Source organism: Pelodiscus sinensis, chromosome 8, assembly GCF_049634645.1.
Source record: "Pelodiscus sinensis isolate JC-2024 chromosome 8, ASM4963464v1, whole genome shotgun sequence".
Lineage (NCBI taxonomy): Eukaryota > Metazoa > Chordata > Testudines > Trionychidae > Pelodiscus > Pelodiscus sinensis.
Window position 1 is genome coordinate 9,117,802 of NC_134718.1, and position 15,162 is coordinate 9,132,963.

Consider the following 15,162-nt stretch of genomic DNA (forward strand, 5'->3'; position numbering starts at 1 on the left):
TTTATCATCATTCGACTCACAACATCTGACTTCCTTTCTCAGAAAGCTGCCTTCTTCAATTTCACCCATTCATGGTTGTGCTGTACATCATAGTAATGCTTTATTGGGGTATGCAGCTACAGGAGAGGATCTGTGATCCACTTAGCGTTGTATTCCTGAAGGGGAGTTACGATCAGTTTCTTGACATAAAGTAGGCTAGATTATAGGGAGTGGGTGAAAGTTTGGGGAAGGAAAGGTCATTGCAGTTGTATATTTTATAAGTTGTATAATTTGTGAAGATGAATTTGTATGTCAGTGTGGATTTTAACCCAAACGTTTTGTTGTTTGTTTTAGGTATTTTGTTCTACACAAACTGATCAACCTGAAATTTCTTGACACTCGGAAAGTAACCAAATGGGAACGCGAGGAAGCCTTGTTACGAGGTGCCTTCATGAAAGTGGTGAAACCCAAGGATGCTAAGGTAGGAAGCAAAATGGAGATTGGAACATTCATTGATCTCATGGGCCTACCTGCTTTGCAAATCAAAGGAAAAGGAACAGTGCATGCCTGCATTAAACAATGATATACAGGCAGTCCCCAGGTTACGTACAAGATAGGGACTATAGGTTTGTTCTTAAGTTCAATTTGTACGTAAGTTGGAACTGGCTCCAGATTCAGCCGCTGCTGCTGAAACTGACCAGGGGCTGACTACAAGAAGCCCTAGGCAGAGTTGCTCTGCCTCCAGCTTCCTGGAATCAGCCACTGATCAGTTTCAATAGCGGCTGAATCTGGAGCCTGGGACAGAACAGCTGGGACACTGCCGGGTAGGTCCCCCTAGGACCAACCTGGCAGCACCCCAGCTGCTCTACCCAGGCATCCACAACAAAAGCCTGGTCTGCTGGGGGGGAGCGCACTAGCTGCGTCGCCCCCCCCCCCCAAAGCAGACCAGGGAGACCCGGAGCAAAGCTGCGGGGGCGGCGGGGTCCCGTGCCTCTGCGTCTTTGTTCCGGGTGTCCCAGGTCCGCTGGGTGGGGTCCCCAGCAGACCAGGGACATACCGAGCAAAGCCGCAGAGGCGCGGGACCGTGCTGCCTCCAAGGCTTTGCTCAGGGTGTCCCTGGTCTGCTGGGGTTCCCCCCCAGCAGACCAGGGACACCTGGAGCAGCTTTTCTCGCCCCGGAGGACACGGTGGCGGGACCACTGTGCGTCTTGGTGGTCCCGCTGCCCGCGAGTTCCGGGGCGAGAAAAGCCCCGTTTGTAAGTGCGGATCCGACATAAGTCGGATCCGCGTAACTCGGGGACTGCCTGTACTTTAAAACAATTATTCTGAAAGTGTGGTTAAAGCTATGTCTAAGCAATGGACAGAGACATTGTAGGCCTCAGTATTACTTATTGAGTTATGTGTGGGACAAAACAAAATCTTAATCTGTATTTTACTGGTAAATCTGATAAAGGGACTGTGGTTGTTGCATCATAGTTGAAATGCTGGTTTGAACCATAACTAGCCTCCCTCCCGTTCCCCTGCCCATGTTACCAAGAACAAAAGAATATTTTTGCACTTTATAAAGATTTATAACAACTCCATGATATGTTGTTAGGGAAGAAGAAAATTTCTCTGACACTTTGTCCCCTGCCATGCATGTTGTGTACAGGTGTCAGTCTCAGAGTTTACACCTATGGTGTTTATTGACCTTTAGTGGATACAATGTAATTTAATGTGGTGTCATATTAATGAGTGGTGTGGATGTTGGAGAGACAGTTTCTCTAATCTGATTCAGACTCATGCTTTCATCATTGATCAGTACAAGTTAACAGCACCTTTAGTATAGCAGTATATTTGTAGCATCACAAATACTTCTTGAAATGATTAGCTATCTAAAACTCTTTTCAAGTTTTTAATCTGGTAGGTTGTTGTATGCTGATCTCTCCAATACATCACTAATAATGTATTTCAGATTTCCAATAATGCTGAATAATAGTGCAGCAGCAATGGAACAAAACCTCTATTTGATGGTATAAATGTTACTAGATAAATTCGTTATCGCCAGTACAATTGTAGCAGATGGCAAATTAATTCAGATTGATTCATTTTATAACTACTAAAATGCTAGCAGTTCTTCTTAGTCAAGCGTTGGTTTGACACATTGTTTACTAGTACCTTTAGCTATTTTAGCTTTTGTAATACAGTGTGTAAATGAATGAAATCATTTATTTCTAAGCTCTTGGGAAAGGCTTCCTCATAGCATATTCTTTACTAAATCCTGAGAAATTCAACTGTTGAAATGTGTAAATTATGTTGTTTATGTCATTTGCGTTTTATAATTATTTTCTGTCTACTACTTTTAATAGGCCATTATTAGGGACCTTTATTCTAGTGTTATTAACAGTTAAATACTTCATTTACAAATCTATCATTTGCATGAGAAAGTAGCTGTTTTTCAAATTTGCACCTACTTTATTGGATGGTACTTACTTGTTTTTGCTCTTAAACCAACTGCAAAAATAAGGTGCTTCTCGCACACAGGATCCAAACTTTATCCTGTGTATCTGAGTGCATGTTCGCCCCCCCCCTCCCCCCATGGAAGTTCAGACATAATATTTATGCATCTTTTGCATAGGTGAAAATTCTTGTAGATGCAATAGCTGTGTATATTAAGAGACAAACTATATACATACAAATACAGTGGAAACCATTAAAAGGAACGTTTCCACACAATTTCCACAAAAATGGTACTTTAGAATGGGAAATAACTGTAGCATTATAGAAATAAAGGGTGAAAATTATTGAAAAATGTGGCTTTTTAGTAGCCACCATTGTGTGTATATGTCAGTATATACAGTACATTCCAGTTCATTTGAATGACCTGGGGGGTATCTGAAAGTTTCAGATAACTGGGCAGTCACATAAATGGAAGTGCTATCAATGGTACAGTACTGCATGGCAGGCACACTGTGCATTTGGATAACTAGGATTTTACAAAGGGAATTAATTATAGTGGACTCGTGTGGGAGTGAGTATCGAATCATAGAACTGGAACGGACCTCAAGAGTTTATCTAGTCCCCTGCATCCCTTTGTCTAGCCTGCTCTTAAAAATCGATAGAGATGGAGATTCCACAGCCTCCCTGGGAAATTTATTCCCGTGCTTAGCCATCCTCACAGTTAGGATGATTTTTCTGACATCCAGCCTAAACCTCCCTTGCTGCAATTTAAGCCCATTGCTTCTTGTCCTATCCTCAGAGGTGAAGGAAAACATTTTTTCTCCCTTTTTCCTACTAACAATGTCTCCTGTCAGTCTTCTCCATACTAAACAAACCCAGTTTTTCTCCCGCATATGTAATATTTTCAAGATCTTGAATCATTTTTGTGCATCTTCTCTGCTCTTTGCCAATTTGTCTGCATCTTTCTTGAAATGTAGTGCCCAGAAATGAACACGATACTAGTGTTGAGGCCTAATAAGTATGGAGTAGAAGTGGGGGGCGGGGGGGAATCACTTCCTGTATCTTGTTTACAATTGTTCTTCTAATACTCCCAGGGTCATGATCACTTTTTTGTTTTCTCAACAAGTGTTCCACTGCTGACTTATATTTTAGCTTGTGGTAAATAGTGGAATTGGAATGTATTGTAATGGTTTGAATAAATGTCATATGGAAAATTTTTCTGAGTATTGTAGTATACTGAGCCTGGTAGACTTATTTTTCATAACCAAATCAAAATTGTAGTTAGGTTCCTTTCGTTATGGTAAGCAGGAGATGGAAAACATTCAGAGACAAAGAGCAGAGTGATGTGTCATTTTATTCTTTCCATAAAATATTTGGAAGAGCAGAATGACCCACCAAGAACAATACAAGAAATGAGAATAATGTCAAGACGCTTTCATCCAACTAACTTTTTATTTACACAAATGCAAAAGCATCTGGCAATCACCAGGCTTAGCCAAGTACTAAATATTTTACATTGTATGAATTCCAACACTTTCATTTGTCTGTTTTTTTATTTTTTTTAAGAAAACACTGCGCTTTCTTGTGCTTTGCTTCATTTCATCCTTTGTTGTTTAAAATGCATCTGTTTGCAATGTGATTGTCTGATAGAGAGATGCAGCCATTCATTAGAAAACAGTTTAACGTTACAATGCCACTGTTTCATCTCCCCATGTAAAGTGAGTGAAACTTCATTACTCTGTGATGTTTATATTTTCCTCTGTCAAAATATTGAAGGTTGTATCAGGCTTGATTTTAATAAAAATCTTGTAAGCCTGGTTGGATAAGGGACATGGAGCTAGATGAGGAAGCCTCATTTAATGACCAAACGGTGACCTCATTTTCACTGGCATAAGTGTAGATCAAAGTGGAAGATGCCTGTCCAGTGTGAAGTCTGTGGCTGGGCAGGACAGCACTTCTCATCAGCCCGACAGCTTAAGAATACGGCCGTCAAAATTGCTTAATTATGTCCCAGCTTTGTAATTATTCATCCCTGCTCCTGCAAAGAGCTCAGATGTCATTTCTTTGACATAATTATTTAAAGCTGTACCCTCCTTCTGTTTGTTGCTTGACTATGAATTTCGCTACCAAGTGTTTCATCTTTAAGGACTTAAGAATGCAAAACAGGGCCGGGTTAAATGGCCACAGTGGAAAATGCTGCATTTGAGTCCCTCTATTTGTACATTGCTTATCAGCATGAGTAGACAAAATGAATGGATGACACATTAGAAGATGGGGCATATTCATTTAAAAAATACCCCTATCTGCTTATTTAACTGTTCATCCAATTTATATCATATTGGTTAAAATTGTATAGATCATAGACATGCACACAGAATGTATATATGTATATACGTATACATTTGAGTTCATAATATATATAAATAAAAAACTACATTTTAGGATAGCAGGCATAAATATTATGTTTATTTTTCACATCGTGCACGTTTTACTATTCCAGCAAATTACTGGTGAAACCAGTGCTGTTTGTTTTCCTTACAACATTTTTTACTTTGCCTACTTTTGTTAGTATAGCAAAATTGAGAAAATTGGTAATGTGAAGAGGATGCATGAGAATGAACCCCATGATTTGTTGGACCAAATACTCCTCTGTCATAAATGAGCGTAGCCCCAGTGAAGTGACATCCCTTCTATAGAGCTAAACCAGATTATTCCAATTGATCATGCAGCTCATTATGTTCTAAAGATTGAAATTCATTTATTTTAAAATAGCTTTTATTTTGTGATTATTTTTCAAATATCTTACTCTTCCCACTGTAGTTCCACTATTTATAGTTGTGAAAGCTGACCCTGATTTTTTATAAATACCTAAGGTTATGTCTACACATGCATCCTAGTTCGAACTAGGAATGCAAATGCAGGCATTCAAAATAGTCAATGATGAAGGGATTTAAATATCCCGTGCTTCATTAGCATGATCTCGCCGGCGTGCTAGTTTGAATCACAGGAACCAGGAAGTGTGCGCCAGGGCGTGTTAGTTCGAACCAAGCCCCTTGGTTCAAACTAATGTTACTCGAACCAGGAAGTGAGCGCCGGGACATGTTGGTTCGAACCAAACCCCTTGGTTTGAACTAACGTTACTCCTCAAAAATGAGGAGTAATTTTAGTTCAAACCAAACCCCTTGAGGAGTTTGAGGAGTAATGTTAGTTTGAACCAAGTCCCTTGGTTCGAACTAACACATCCTGGCATGCACTTCCTGCGTCGAATCAGCTGTGATTCAAACTAGCATGCCGGCAAGATCATGCTAATGAAGCGTGGGATATTTAAATCCTCGCTTCATTGACTATTTCGAATGCCTGCATTTGCATCCCTACTTTGAACTAGAGTGCAAGTGTAGACATACCCTAAAAGAATCTAATTAAGCAACAAGGCAGGTTGAGGCTACGGATGCATTTCATGGGGTGAGGTCATCTGACTTGTGTTCACTCTGAGCAGTGTATTTGTTTCCCAACTTTTTAGAAGGAGGTGCTCGGTTGTTTTATTATGTTAGGAAAAGTAGATGTTCAGAAATGCAGCTAAAACAAGCTCAGCTAAGCAAAACTGGGCGGGGGGGGGGACAGCTGTTAAATTTTGATCCTTATCAGTGTTCTCATGTTTGTTTGCCACTCACACAGGCATTATTTTGCTATCTTAATAGTTGTATCATCTACTTTCTCAAAATCCATTACAATGAAATTGTACATGAAGGGAAATTTCAGTGATTATACTGTATAGGTATAAAAATGGTTGCTAGTCAAGTCTCTCAAATTTTCCTTTTTGTAGTCCGTCCGTCCGTCTGTCCATCCATATATATATATTTATTTTTTCTTTTGCTTGGATATATGGCATCTGTATTAATGTGTATTCTGTTCCCTTTTGTCTTGAACCAGGGAAATTAGTCATTTATAAAAATAGTAAAAGATGCATTACAAAAGGTGAACAGTAGGGCCATTTGGAAATCTTTTTTCCCCTTATTCATGCTCATTATTTTTATTTTAACAAACCTTGGATTCATTGCATATGGACCTAGCACATAGCATCTGCACTAGCTACAGAGCTAAAGGATCTAAAAAAGTTAAGATCCATTGTCAGTGACATGCCAGCTGGTTAGAACTCTCTCTATAGGCTGTAAAAGTTTATTCTGGTCCATTGTGTCAGAATTCCATGTCTTAAAATGGTAAGCCATCACAGATTGAAGACTCCCAACTTGACTGTGTGATGCAGTAAATAATAATGGCTTCAAAGATGACATTGCAATCGGGCGTATATCCCTAAATATATACTTACACAAGAGACCAATACACAGAGTTCAGTCAATAATCCATGTTCTCTAATATAAGGTATAAAGAGTATTTAACTCTTTATTGTTTTAAAAAAGTCTCCAAATACTACTCACACGGCAAACTACAGTGGTTTGCAAGGAGCCCTTATTGTCTTTTTATCAAGGATCTGCACCTTTAATAGTGATTCTTGCTTGGGCCAAGATACATTTGCAAATGTTAAAGTATTTTAAATTTGCCATTTTAAAATATTTCACTATTAGAACCAAAACACTATTACTTACCTTCCTATGATGCTGAGGCATAATGGGCTGAGTTAAGGAGGGAGTGTTGTCCTTAGCTGAGATCTACATTGCTTTTGTATAAACAACGAGAAGTCCTGTGGCACAGATTTATTGGAGCATAAGCTTTCATGGGCAAAGACCCACTTCATCAGATGCATGTAGTGGAAATTCCAGAGGCAGGTATAAATATACAGGTACATGAGAATGAGAAGAAAGGAGTACCAATCAAGAGGAAGGCCAGAGATAATGAGGTCAATTCAGTCAGGGAGGATGTGGCCCACTTCTAGCAGCTGATATGGAGGTGTGAACACCAAGTCAGGAGAAGCTGCTTTTGTAATTGGCTAGCCATTCACAGTCTTTGTTTAATCCTAAATTGATAGTGTCAAATTTGCAAATGAATGGTAGTTCTGCAGTTTCTCTTTGAAGTCTGTTTTTGAAGTTTTTTTTGTTGCAGGATGGCTACTTTTAAAAGCCATCATTGCTTTTGTAGTTTCACATCTGGTTAATGTAATTTAATGCCCTGGTAAGAAATGTATTGAACATAAGGACTTTTTTCTAATCAACAAGACAATGTTTTCCTGACAAGAGACCCTACTCTCCATGACTGGCCTGAATTGGAAGTTTGAGCTCTATGTATGATTCTTCTTCGTTTCTGTCTATACCCTATAAATGGTCAGTAATACTCAAAAACAAAACAAAGCTGTTCTACAAAAGAAAAAGAAAAGGGCTCATCCCCTGCTGGATCTTCTGTCCTTCTAATTGCTGTCACCTGTGTTGGTTGTACAAAACATAGGCTTTGTCTACACCGTTGAGCTTAAAGTGCTGCCGTGTGACCATGGCTTCAGCACTGGGAGAGAGGTCTCCCAGTGCTGAAGGTAAACCACCTCCATGAGGTGAGTAGGTAGCAGCACTGAGAGCAGGGTTCCCAGGGCTGGGATCCTGTTTACACTGCTGCTTTGCAATGCTGTAACTTGCTATGCTCGGTGGGGTGGTTTTTTTCACACCCTTTGAGCAAGTTGGTTACAGCACAGGAAAGTGGCAATGTAGACAAGCCCATAGGTGCAGCCAATCTAGGTGCTATGAATCTACAATCATCGAGAGCCCCAGAGACTTTCAACAGTAGAGTGAGCCGGCAGCTCAAGAACCACTAAAAGCCTATTTTAGTAAGGAAAATAAAAACAAGGCCACAGACTCCTTCTCCTTCCTTCCTTCACAACCCATCAGAGGAAAGGAAGTATGGTGGTGATGGCAAAATATAAAACCTTTGGACATGCATGTGGAATAGAACTGAAGAGTTGTAAAAGTAAGTCTTGAAAAGATGCAAAACAGCTTGATATTTAATCTTGTGTAGACCCAAATTTAAGTGACGCATAAATATTTTAACACTGGCACCTTTGGCTGGTACCAGAACTCCAACGGAAAATAATGCAATATTATTAACCCAGTACTCATTTGATGATTTATGTAAGGATTATGGCTAAGAAGTCAAGTAGTCCTAATTCCCCAAGCCACTGAAACCCAATGGGAAAAATGTGTAAATGAAATTCTTCCCCATGCTGTAGACCTTTATGCACAATCTTGGACTCTGTGCCCAGTAGGGAAAACAAAATGTATGTTGGAATGCTCTTCTAGAACCAGAAGACGCAACCTTCTCTGTTTCCTTCTATCAAGGTTACTGAGTTTCTCCAGAGCTGCTTTACATCCTTTGACCGAGACTCTAGTCTGCCTGGCTAGACCATTATGTCTATCGTTATGTACGGGATTTTGGAGAGCAGATTGGTGCATCCAACCACTCTTCCTTCAAATAATCTCCCCGTGCATTATAGAACTCTCAAGATAAAAATTACAATTACAAGTACTTGTATGGGGTGAATTGAAAAATATGATTTCCTTTGTTTTTTACAGGGCTAATATTTGTAATGAAATATATTGATTTCAATTACAATCCAGAATACAAAGTGTACAGGGGCTCAATTTATTTCAAAATGTAGAAAACATCCAAAATATTTAAATGGATGGTATTCTCTTATTGTTTAACAGTGCAATTAATCATAATTTTTTTAAATCACTTGACTGCCCTAATTATGAACATAAGAAAGGCCATCCCTGGCCAAGGATCTTATAATGTATTATAGACAATTACACATTGGACTTCCCTCATCCCAGCTCCCTCAGGACCTGAGTGATCTCAGATAAGGGAATTTGCCAGATAAGGAAAGGGGAGAGGGGCACCAGCCTCTCCATAGGGCTTCTCTTCCCCAACTCCCTGCACCAGTGCCCTCAGCCCCTGGCTGCGGTAGTCCTGTGGGCTCCACAGCCCCACAAGCTTCAGCGTGGCCCAGTAGGTTATCACTAATGTATCCACGACGAGCATCTTCTAGGTCTTATCAGACTCTTCAGATTTAGAATGTGGAACCTCATCCAGTATTCCACTTATTAACCAGATTTAACTATGTTATCCATGGGAATCTTGATATGCAGGCACTGGGGGTGAAATCCTGACTCCACTTCAGGCAAAAATTCCCATTGACTTCACTGAAGTCAGGATTTCACCTTCATACATTTTGGTTTGCAGAAGACCTCAAAAGCAAGTGTAGGAATTTCTGTGCACATGGTAATGTCGATTAAAGACTAGCTCTATTTTGAAGGCACTTTTTATATGACAGTCGTGGAACTCTGGGCCAGTCCTTTCTTCCACGTGGTGCTTTCCCTGGACTTTGACCTGAAATAGTCTCTAAATGGTTGCCCACAGGAAGAGAGGTACTCTTGAGTGGAGAGGTACATGTGTTTACAACCAACAGAGCAAAGCTGGTGTAATTTCACAATAAGACATCATGGCTTTATTTATTTTGGGAGATAAAATTGATGGCAAAACAAGAATAAAAAAAGTTACATGTATTTGATAAATGTGAAATATCTGGCTCTGAAGTTGAGAAAACTGCCATGGCTATGTTTTCATATCTCATTTGTTTTGACTGTGATGGGATGTGATATGGCTGCCATAATTAGCTCTGCAGGGCATGTACACACTCTGTCTTAAATTGCCTTCATCACCCTACTGACCAACCAAGAAGGTCAGCAATTACTAGGGATTGCAGATGAGCCTGCTTGCAAGGGGCACTGGAAATGATAGCACAATTAGATATTATGTTTGCTTTTATGTTCTTTACAGTGGGGTGTCTTACAGTAACAGACAGGGTGCTATCAATAAGGAGGCGATGCACTATAATTAGAGCTTTCTTTGATGTTAATTTAGCTAAGTTCACTGGCATTGTCACTGATAGCAATTACACCAAGTGTTTTCTGCAAGGGTATTTTAACATCATTTTATTTTTCCTGTGTCTTTTTAAATATGATGGGGTTTTTGGCTATGTTCCTAGAGCTGGAAAGCATTATTTCTTACCAGCCCAGAGACCTAACACTGCCACGTATGTTTTTAGTTTGAAGATTTTTTTCTAAGTAGGAAAATGAACCGAAGTGGCTTCCCTTATTGCTACAGTTTTTGTCCCGATATAGAGTGATTTTTTAAAAAAACATTTTGTTCTTTATAATGTTAAATTGGATTGTAAGTCACCATTGCCTTTCCCTTTCATTTCTTTTTGGTATCTTGAGTCTTTTTTTCTCTCAATATTGGAAAATACCTGGAATCTAAACTTGCTGGGAGTCTGACCTGATACTTGTGCAGGGAACTTGTCTGAGGGTTTTCACAGAATATTTTAGTTCCTCTCCCACAAACTTCCTGTTCCCTTTGTTGACTTTTCTGTTCTTTGTTTCCAATCAGGGCTTGTCTCCACTTACTGGAAGATGGATGCTATGGAGATTGATCTAGTGGGGTTTGATTTAGCAAGTCTGCTAAATCAACCACTGATGGCATCCCCATCAACTCCAGTAGTCCACAGAGACACAATGGCTATGTCTAGACTGCAAGCCTCTTTCGAAAGAGGCTCTTTCGAAAGATACTTTCGAAAGAGCCTCTTTCGAAAGAGAGCGTCTAGACTGCACGCGGAACTTTCGAAAGAGAAAGCCGCTTTTTCGAAAGAAAGCACCCAGTGAGTCTGGATGCTCTCTTTCGAAGAAGCCCTATTTACATTCAAGAACGCCTTCTTTCGAAAGAAGCACTTTCGAAAGAAGGCGTTCTTCCTCGTGAAATGAGGTTTACCGCCGTCGAAAGAAAAGCCACGTTCTTTCGATTTAATTTCGAAAACGCGGCTGCAGTCTAGACGCAGGTGAAGTTTTTTCGGAAAAAGGCTACTTTTCCCGAAAAAACCCCTGAGTCTGGACACAGCCAATGAGTAAGGGAAGTCAATGGAAGAGTTACTCCCGTCAACCTCCCGCATTGGGAATGCCCAGAAATTTTACCTAAGGTACATGGACTTCAGTTACACTATTCATGCAGCTGGAGTTGCGTATCTTAGGTCAATATTTTCCCCCAGTATAGACCTGGTCTCAGTCTTTTATGCAGCCTACTATTCTTGGAGCATCCTGCCTGGTCTTGTGTTTCTAATGACCACACTCTCATCTACTTGAAAACTCCTCCTCGTCCAGTTCACATCTATTCCAGAGCTGATTAAGTATAACCTTTCTATGAAACATATTTCATTCACTTATGGTAATGATATTTTTACTTTCAGTATAAAAGAAAGCTAAAGAAACCAAAGTACAAACAGCTTTTGTTTCTCCTTCTTTTCAGACAGGATATTTTAAATATTCAATTATCTGCCGCCTTTTGTTGTTGTGCGAGGGGGAGGGTTGTTTACTATTGTCTTCCATTGACCATATCTGTCTGTCACTATTGTGTCTCTAGAAACATTTAAGGTCCTGATCTTGGCACTTTTGTGCAGGTGGATTCTGGTGTCAGTAGGGGTGTGCTCAGAAGCAGCAGTCTCTCTTCACACAACAGGTTGTGGTATTGGGGCCTTAAACTGTAAACCTAAAGGGCATGTCTTTATATTTTTCTGCAAAATTGAGAATGAGTATATTGTGCTATATACATAGCACGTCACAGACACTTGCAGTGAGAGGTGTGTGCTGGAGTGGACTACCAGTTCTAATTTTGCTCTGGATTAAATGTGTGAATCTCAAAATACATGGAGCAGAAGACTATTAAAGCGTTGCTTGTATTCATCAGAATTTTGGGGCCTCTTGATTGTTGCTCCAACCTTGTCTCAGACATTCTTAGGCCAAAGAACATGAGAGAAAATGTGATAATTCTTCCCTACAGCAGAGTCCAACAACGTGCATGACTTCTAGGAATTATAGTGTCATCCCTACTACTAGGGACCCTGGGCAAGGTGGGGTGGGGCTCCATGCTCCTGGAAGGGGGCGGAGCCTCAGTTGGAAGGGGCGGGTCTGGCACTCAGTGCCACCCAGAGTGCACCCTGCCTCACTGCCAGCCCTTTGTGCTGTCTGGAATGTGCCACCCAGTGCTCTGTTGGAAATTTAAAGGGCTTGGGGCTCTGGCTGGCACTACTGCCACAGTAGAAATGGTGGCCAAAGCCCTGGGCCCGTTTATATTGCTGGGCTCTGGGACAGCTGCCTCCTTTCCCTCCTCCCCTGGTTGTCAGGCCTGCCTACCACTGACTGTGCTCCAAAGCATCAGTCATTTTCTCCTCCATGAAGATGAAGACAAGAACTAGTCCACAGGACAAAAACAATTTGATTTATAAGTTATTTTATCCAAAAAACAGCTACTAATTTAGTTTCAAAAAGCACTCCCCTCCTCTTTTCTCCTCCCAGTCTAAAACTCTGAGCCTTTTTTTTTTAAGGCCAAAATGATTCTTTTTAGGGCATAAACCATGATAATGGTCCTTTAGCTTTTGTCTAGAAAGCTTCCATTACTGCTCACTTTGGCAAAGAAAAGGGATGGGGTGAGAGCAGACCTAATATAATTGAATGTAAATCGATTCTCTTCGTTAGGCTGCACCTGCTTCCACCAAGACTAAGTTTGGCCTAAAGTCCCAGAAACCAGAGGCTAGAGATGGCTATTGGTGGCCTCATGTTTTGTTGGAATTCAATGAAAATAAATGCGTCCAATGACTTTGAGTAAATTTTCCATTCAGGAAAAAATGCCAGAAACTGGACTGGATAAAGAGTGTGACTATCTGACGTCCTGAGCAGTCTTAATTGTTCTTTGAAGACACTTAGGGTACATCTACACAGCAACTTTATTTTGGAATAATGTCAGTTATTCCAAAACAACGTATTGCTTGTCTACACGGCAAACCCGTTATTTTGAAATAAATTCGAAATGACGATCTTCTTACTCTGACTTCTGTAAACTTCATTGTATGAGGAATAAGGGAAGTTGGAGGAAGAGTGATCTATTTCGAAGTAAGTGCTGTGTATACATGCACAAATTTAAAATAAGCTATTTCGACTTAAGCTACTTAATTTGCATAGATCAAGTTGCATAGCATATTTCAAGTTTAGCCCTGCTGTGTAGACGTACCCTTAGAGTACTCTATTTCTTAAGGCTAGGTCTATACTACAGCTTTTTCCGATTTTTTTTCGGAAAAGGCTTTTCCGAAATTTGGCCCATCTACGCTGGCCTGGGTACACTAGGCCAAATTTGGCCCATCTACCCCACAGTGTAGATGTACCGTATGTCTAAGGAGTTACCATACCCTGATTTATTTTGAAATTCACTTCTTAGTACAAAACTTGCATAGGAAGACCTGAGAATCACAACATCTGTGAGTTGATATTTGTCTAATAAACCGAGAATATTTAAAAAATATGTGATAATGAGGAACAATCACAGCTTTATGACCTAGGGTCACTTCTAGAGCCCTTTCCTTTCAGTGGCAATCTTCCTGTGGACCCCAATAGGACCCTTAATTCTGCTTGAAGTTTATTTAAAAAATGTTTACTGAAAATACGTATTTTACACACATGTTTATCATAGTTGTCATAGTATGCAGATGCTAAATTTAAAAAAAAACAAAACAGCATTGTCCTACGGGAATATTATTGTCTGTTCCACCCTTCATAGTATAGTGCTCCACAGGAAAGATCTATGGGGTATTTTCTCAAGTATTAAATTATCCTTACACCTGCTTTTGTGATTCTGTTTCTAATTATAGTCCAAAAGCTAGCGGAAATGAACCTTCATTTAATGTATATCCAGCAAACTTGCATGTAAATCTCACCCTAGCAAGTTTCACCGGCAATTGTATTTATGTAAGTTAAAATGGAAAAAGGAAGTACATTCAGACTGAAAAATTAGCAGACTCTCTTCCCCCCCTTCCCACATTGTAAGACTAAATGTACAACTTTGTTCACATAACTGCTACAAACAGTTCACTGTGTAGGCCAAATGCTCTTTAATGCAGTAAAATTAAGAAATAATATGCTTTGAAAGTGATTTATGAGTGTGGTTAAACTGCCAGATTTACAAAGAAATAGTTCAGATCTTGGGAAGCCTCAGGAGTCACGTCAAAAATGAATTTGACCATGATTTAAACTGCTACTTTTCTTACATGACATTTAATATGTGTACTTTGGAGGCCCATATGTCTTTAATAAAATAGCATTAAGTTTTAAATATAATATGAATGCAGTCAGTTTCTGAATTCATAACCTTTTCCGCAACTCCAAAATGCTAACCAATAAGGGAGTCATACATGCAATAAAACATAAACCTTAGAAAATAGGTTTTTATTAAAACGGTTAGACAGTTGGCAGCTGTGTTGTAATGTAATAAATACTTGCCGCCAGTATGGGTTTATCAGTCTTTGTTTACACTGTAAGCAACTCTGACCAGACAACCAATTATTACATGAGACCAAAGGTCATAAAAAGTATTTGCGTTATGTCCAGTCGATGTATATTTGTTAGGTGACCCTTCCCATGTTAAGAAAAGTACGTGATTTAATAAAGAAATACAGTGTGTTTCCCTGTTGTATTTGTACAGGGATATTCCATTTATTAGTGAGCTTATCCTTTAAGATTGTTCTGAAATACTTAGTATTTCAGAAATTATGAAATATCTTCAAATAACATACAAAGGATTTTGGTGTTTAGTTAATGGAGGCCAAGTAAGTTTAGCATTTCATGAGAACAGAAATAAGGGAATCCGCTTTATTCTGAATGTTATAGTTCATAATGAAAGAATGTGAACATATTGATGGGTATTGCTTTG

At 39.7% G+C, this 15,162-nt stretch overlaps 1 protein-coding gene across 8 annotated transcripts in view; it reads left to right on the plus strand.

The window, feature by feature from the left end:
* The window catches only part of LRMDA (leucine rich melanocyte differentiation associated), an 864,979-nt gene that overhangs the window by 502,963 nt on the left and 346,854 nt on the right, over positions 1-15,162 (plus strand). For all 8 annotated transcript variants that reach the window (XR_012905545.1, XR_012905546.1, XM_075934701.1 and 5 more), the window contains exon 5: positions 334-460. Coding sequence is in view for 6 of the 8 variants with exons in the window: in XM_075934701.1 (XP_075790816.1) it covers positions 334-460 (127 nt within the window). In the remaining 2 variants the exon portion in view is untranslated. The remainder of the gene's footprint in view (positions 1-333; positions 461-15,162) is intronic.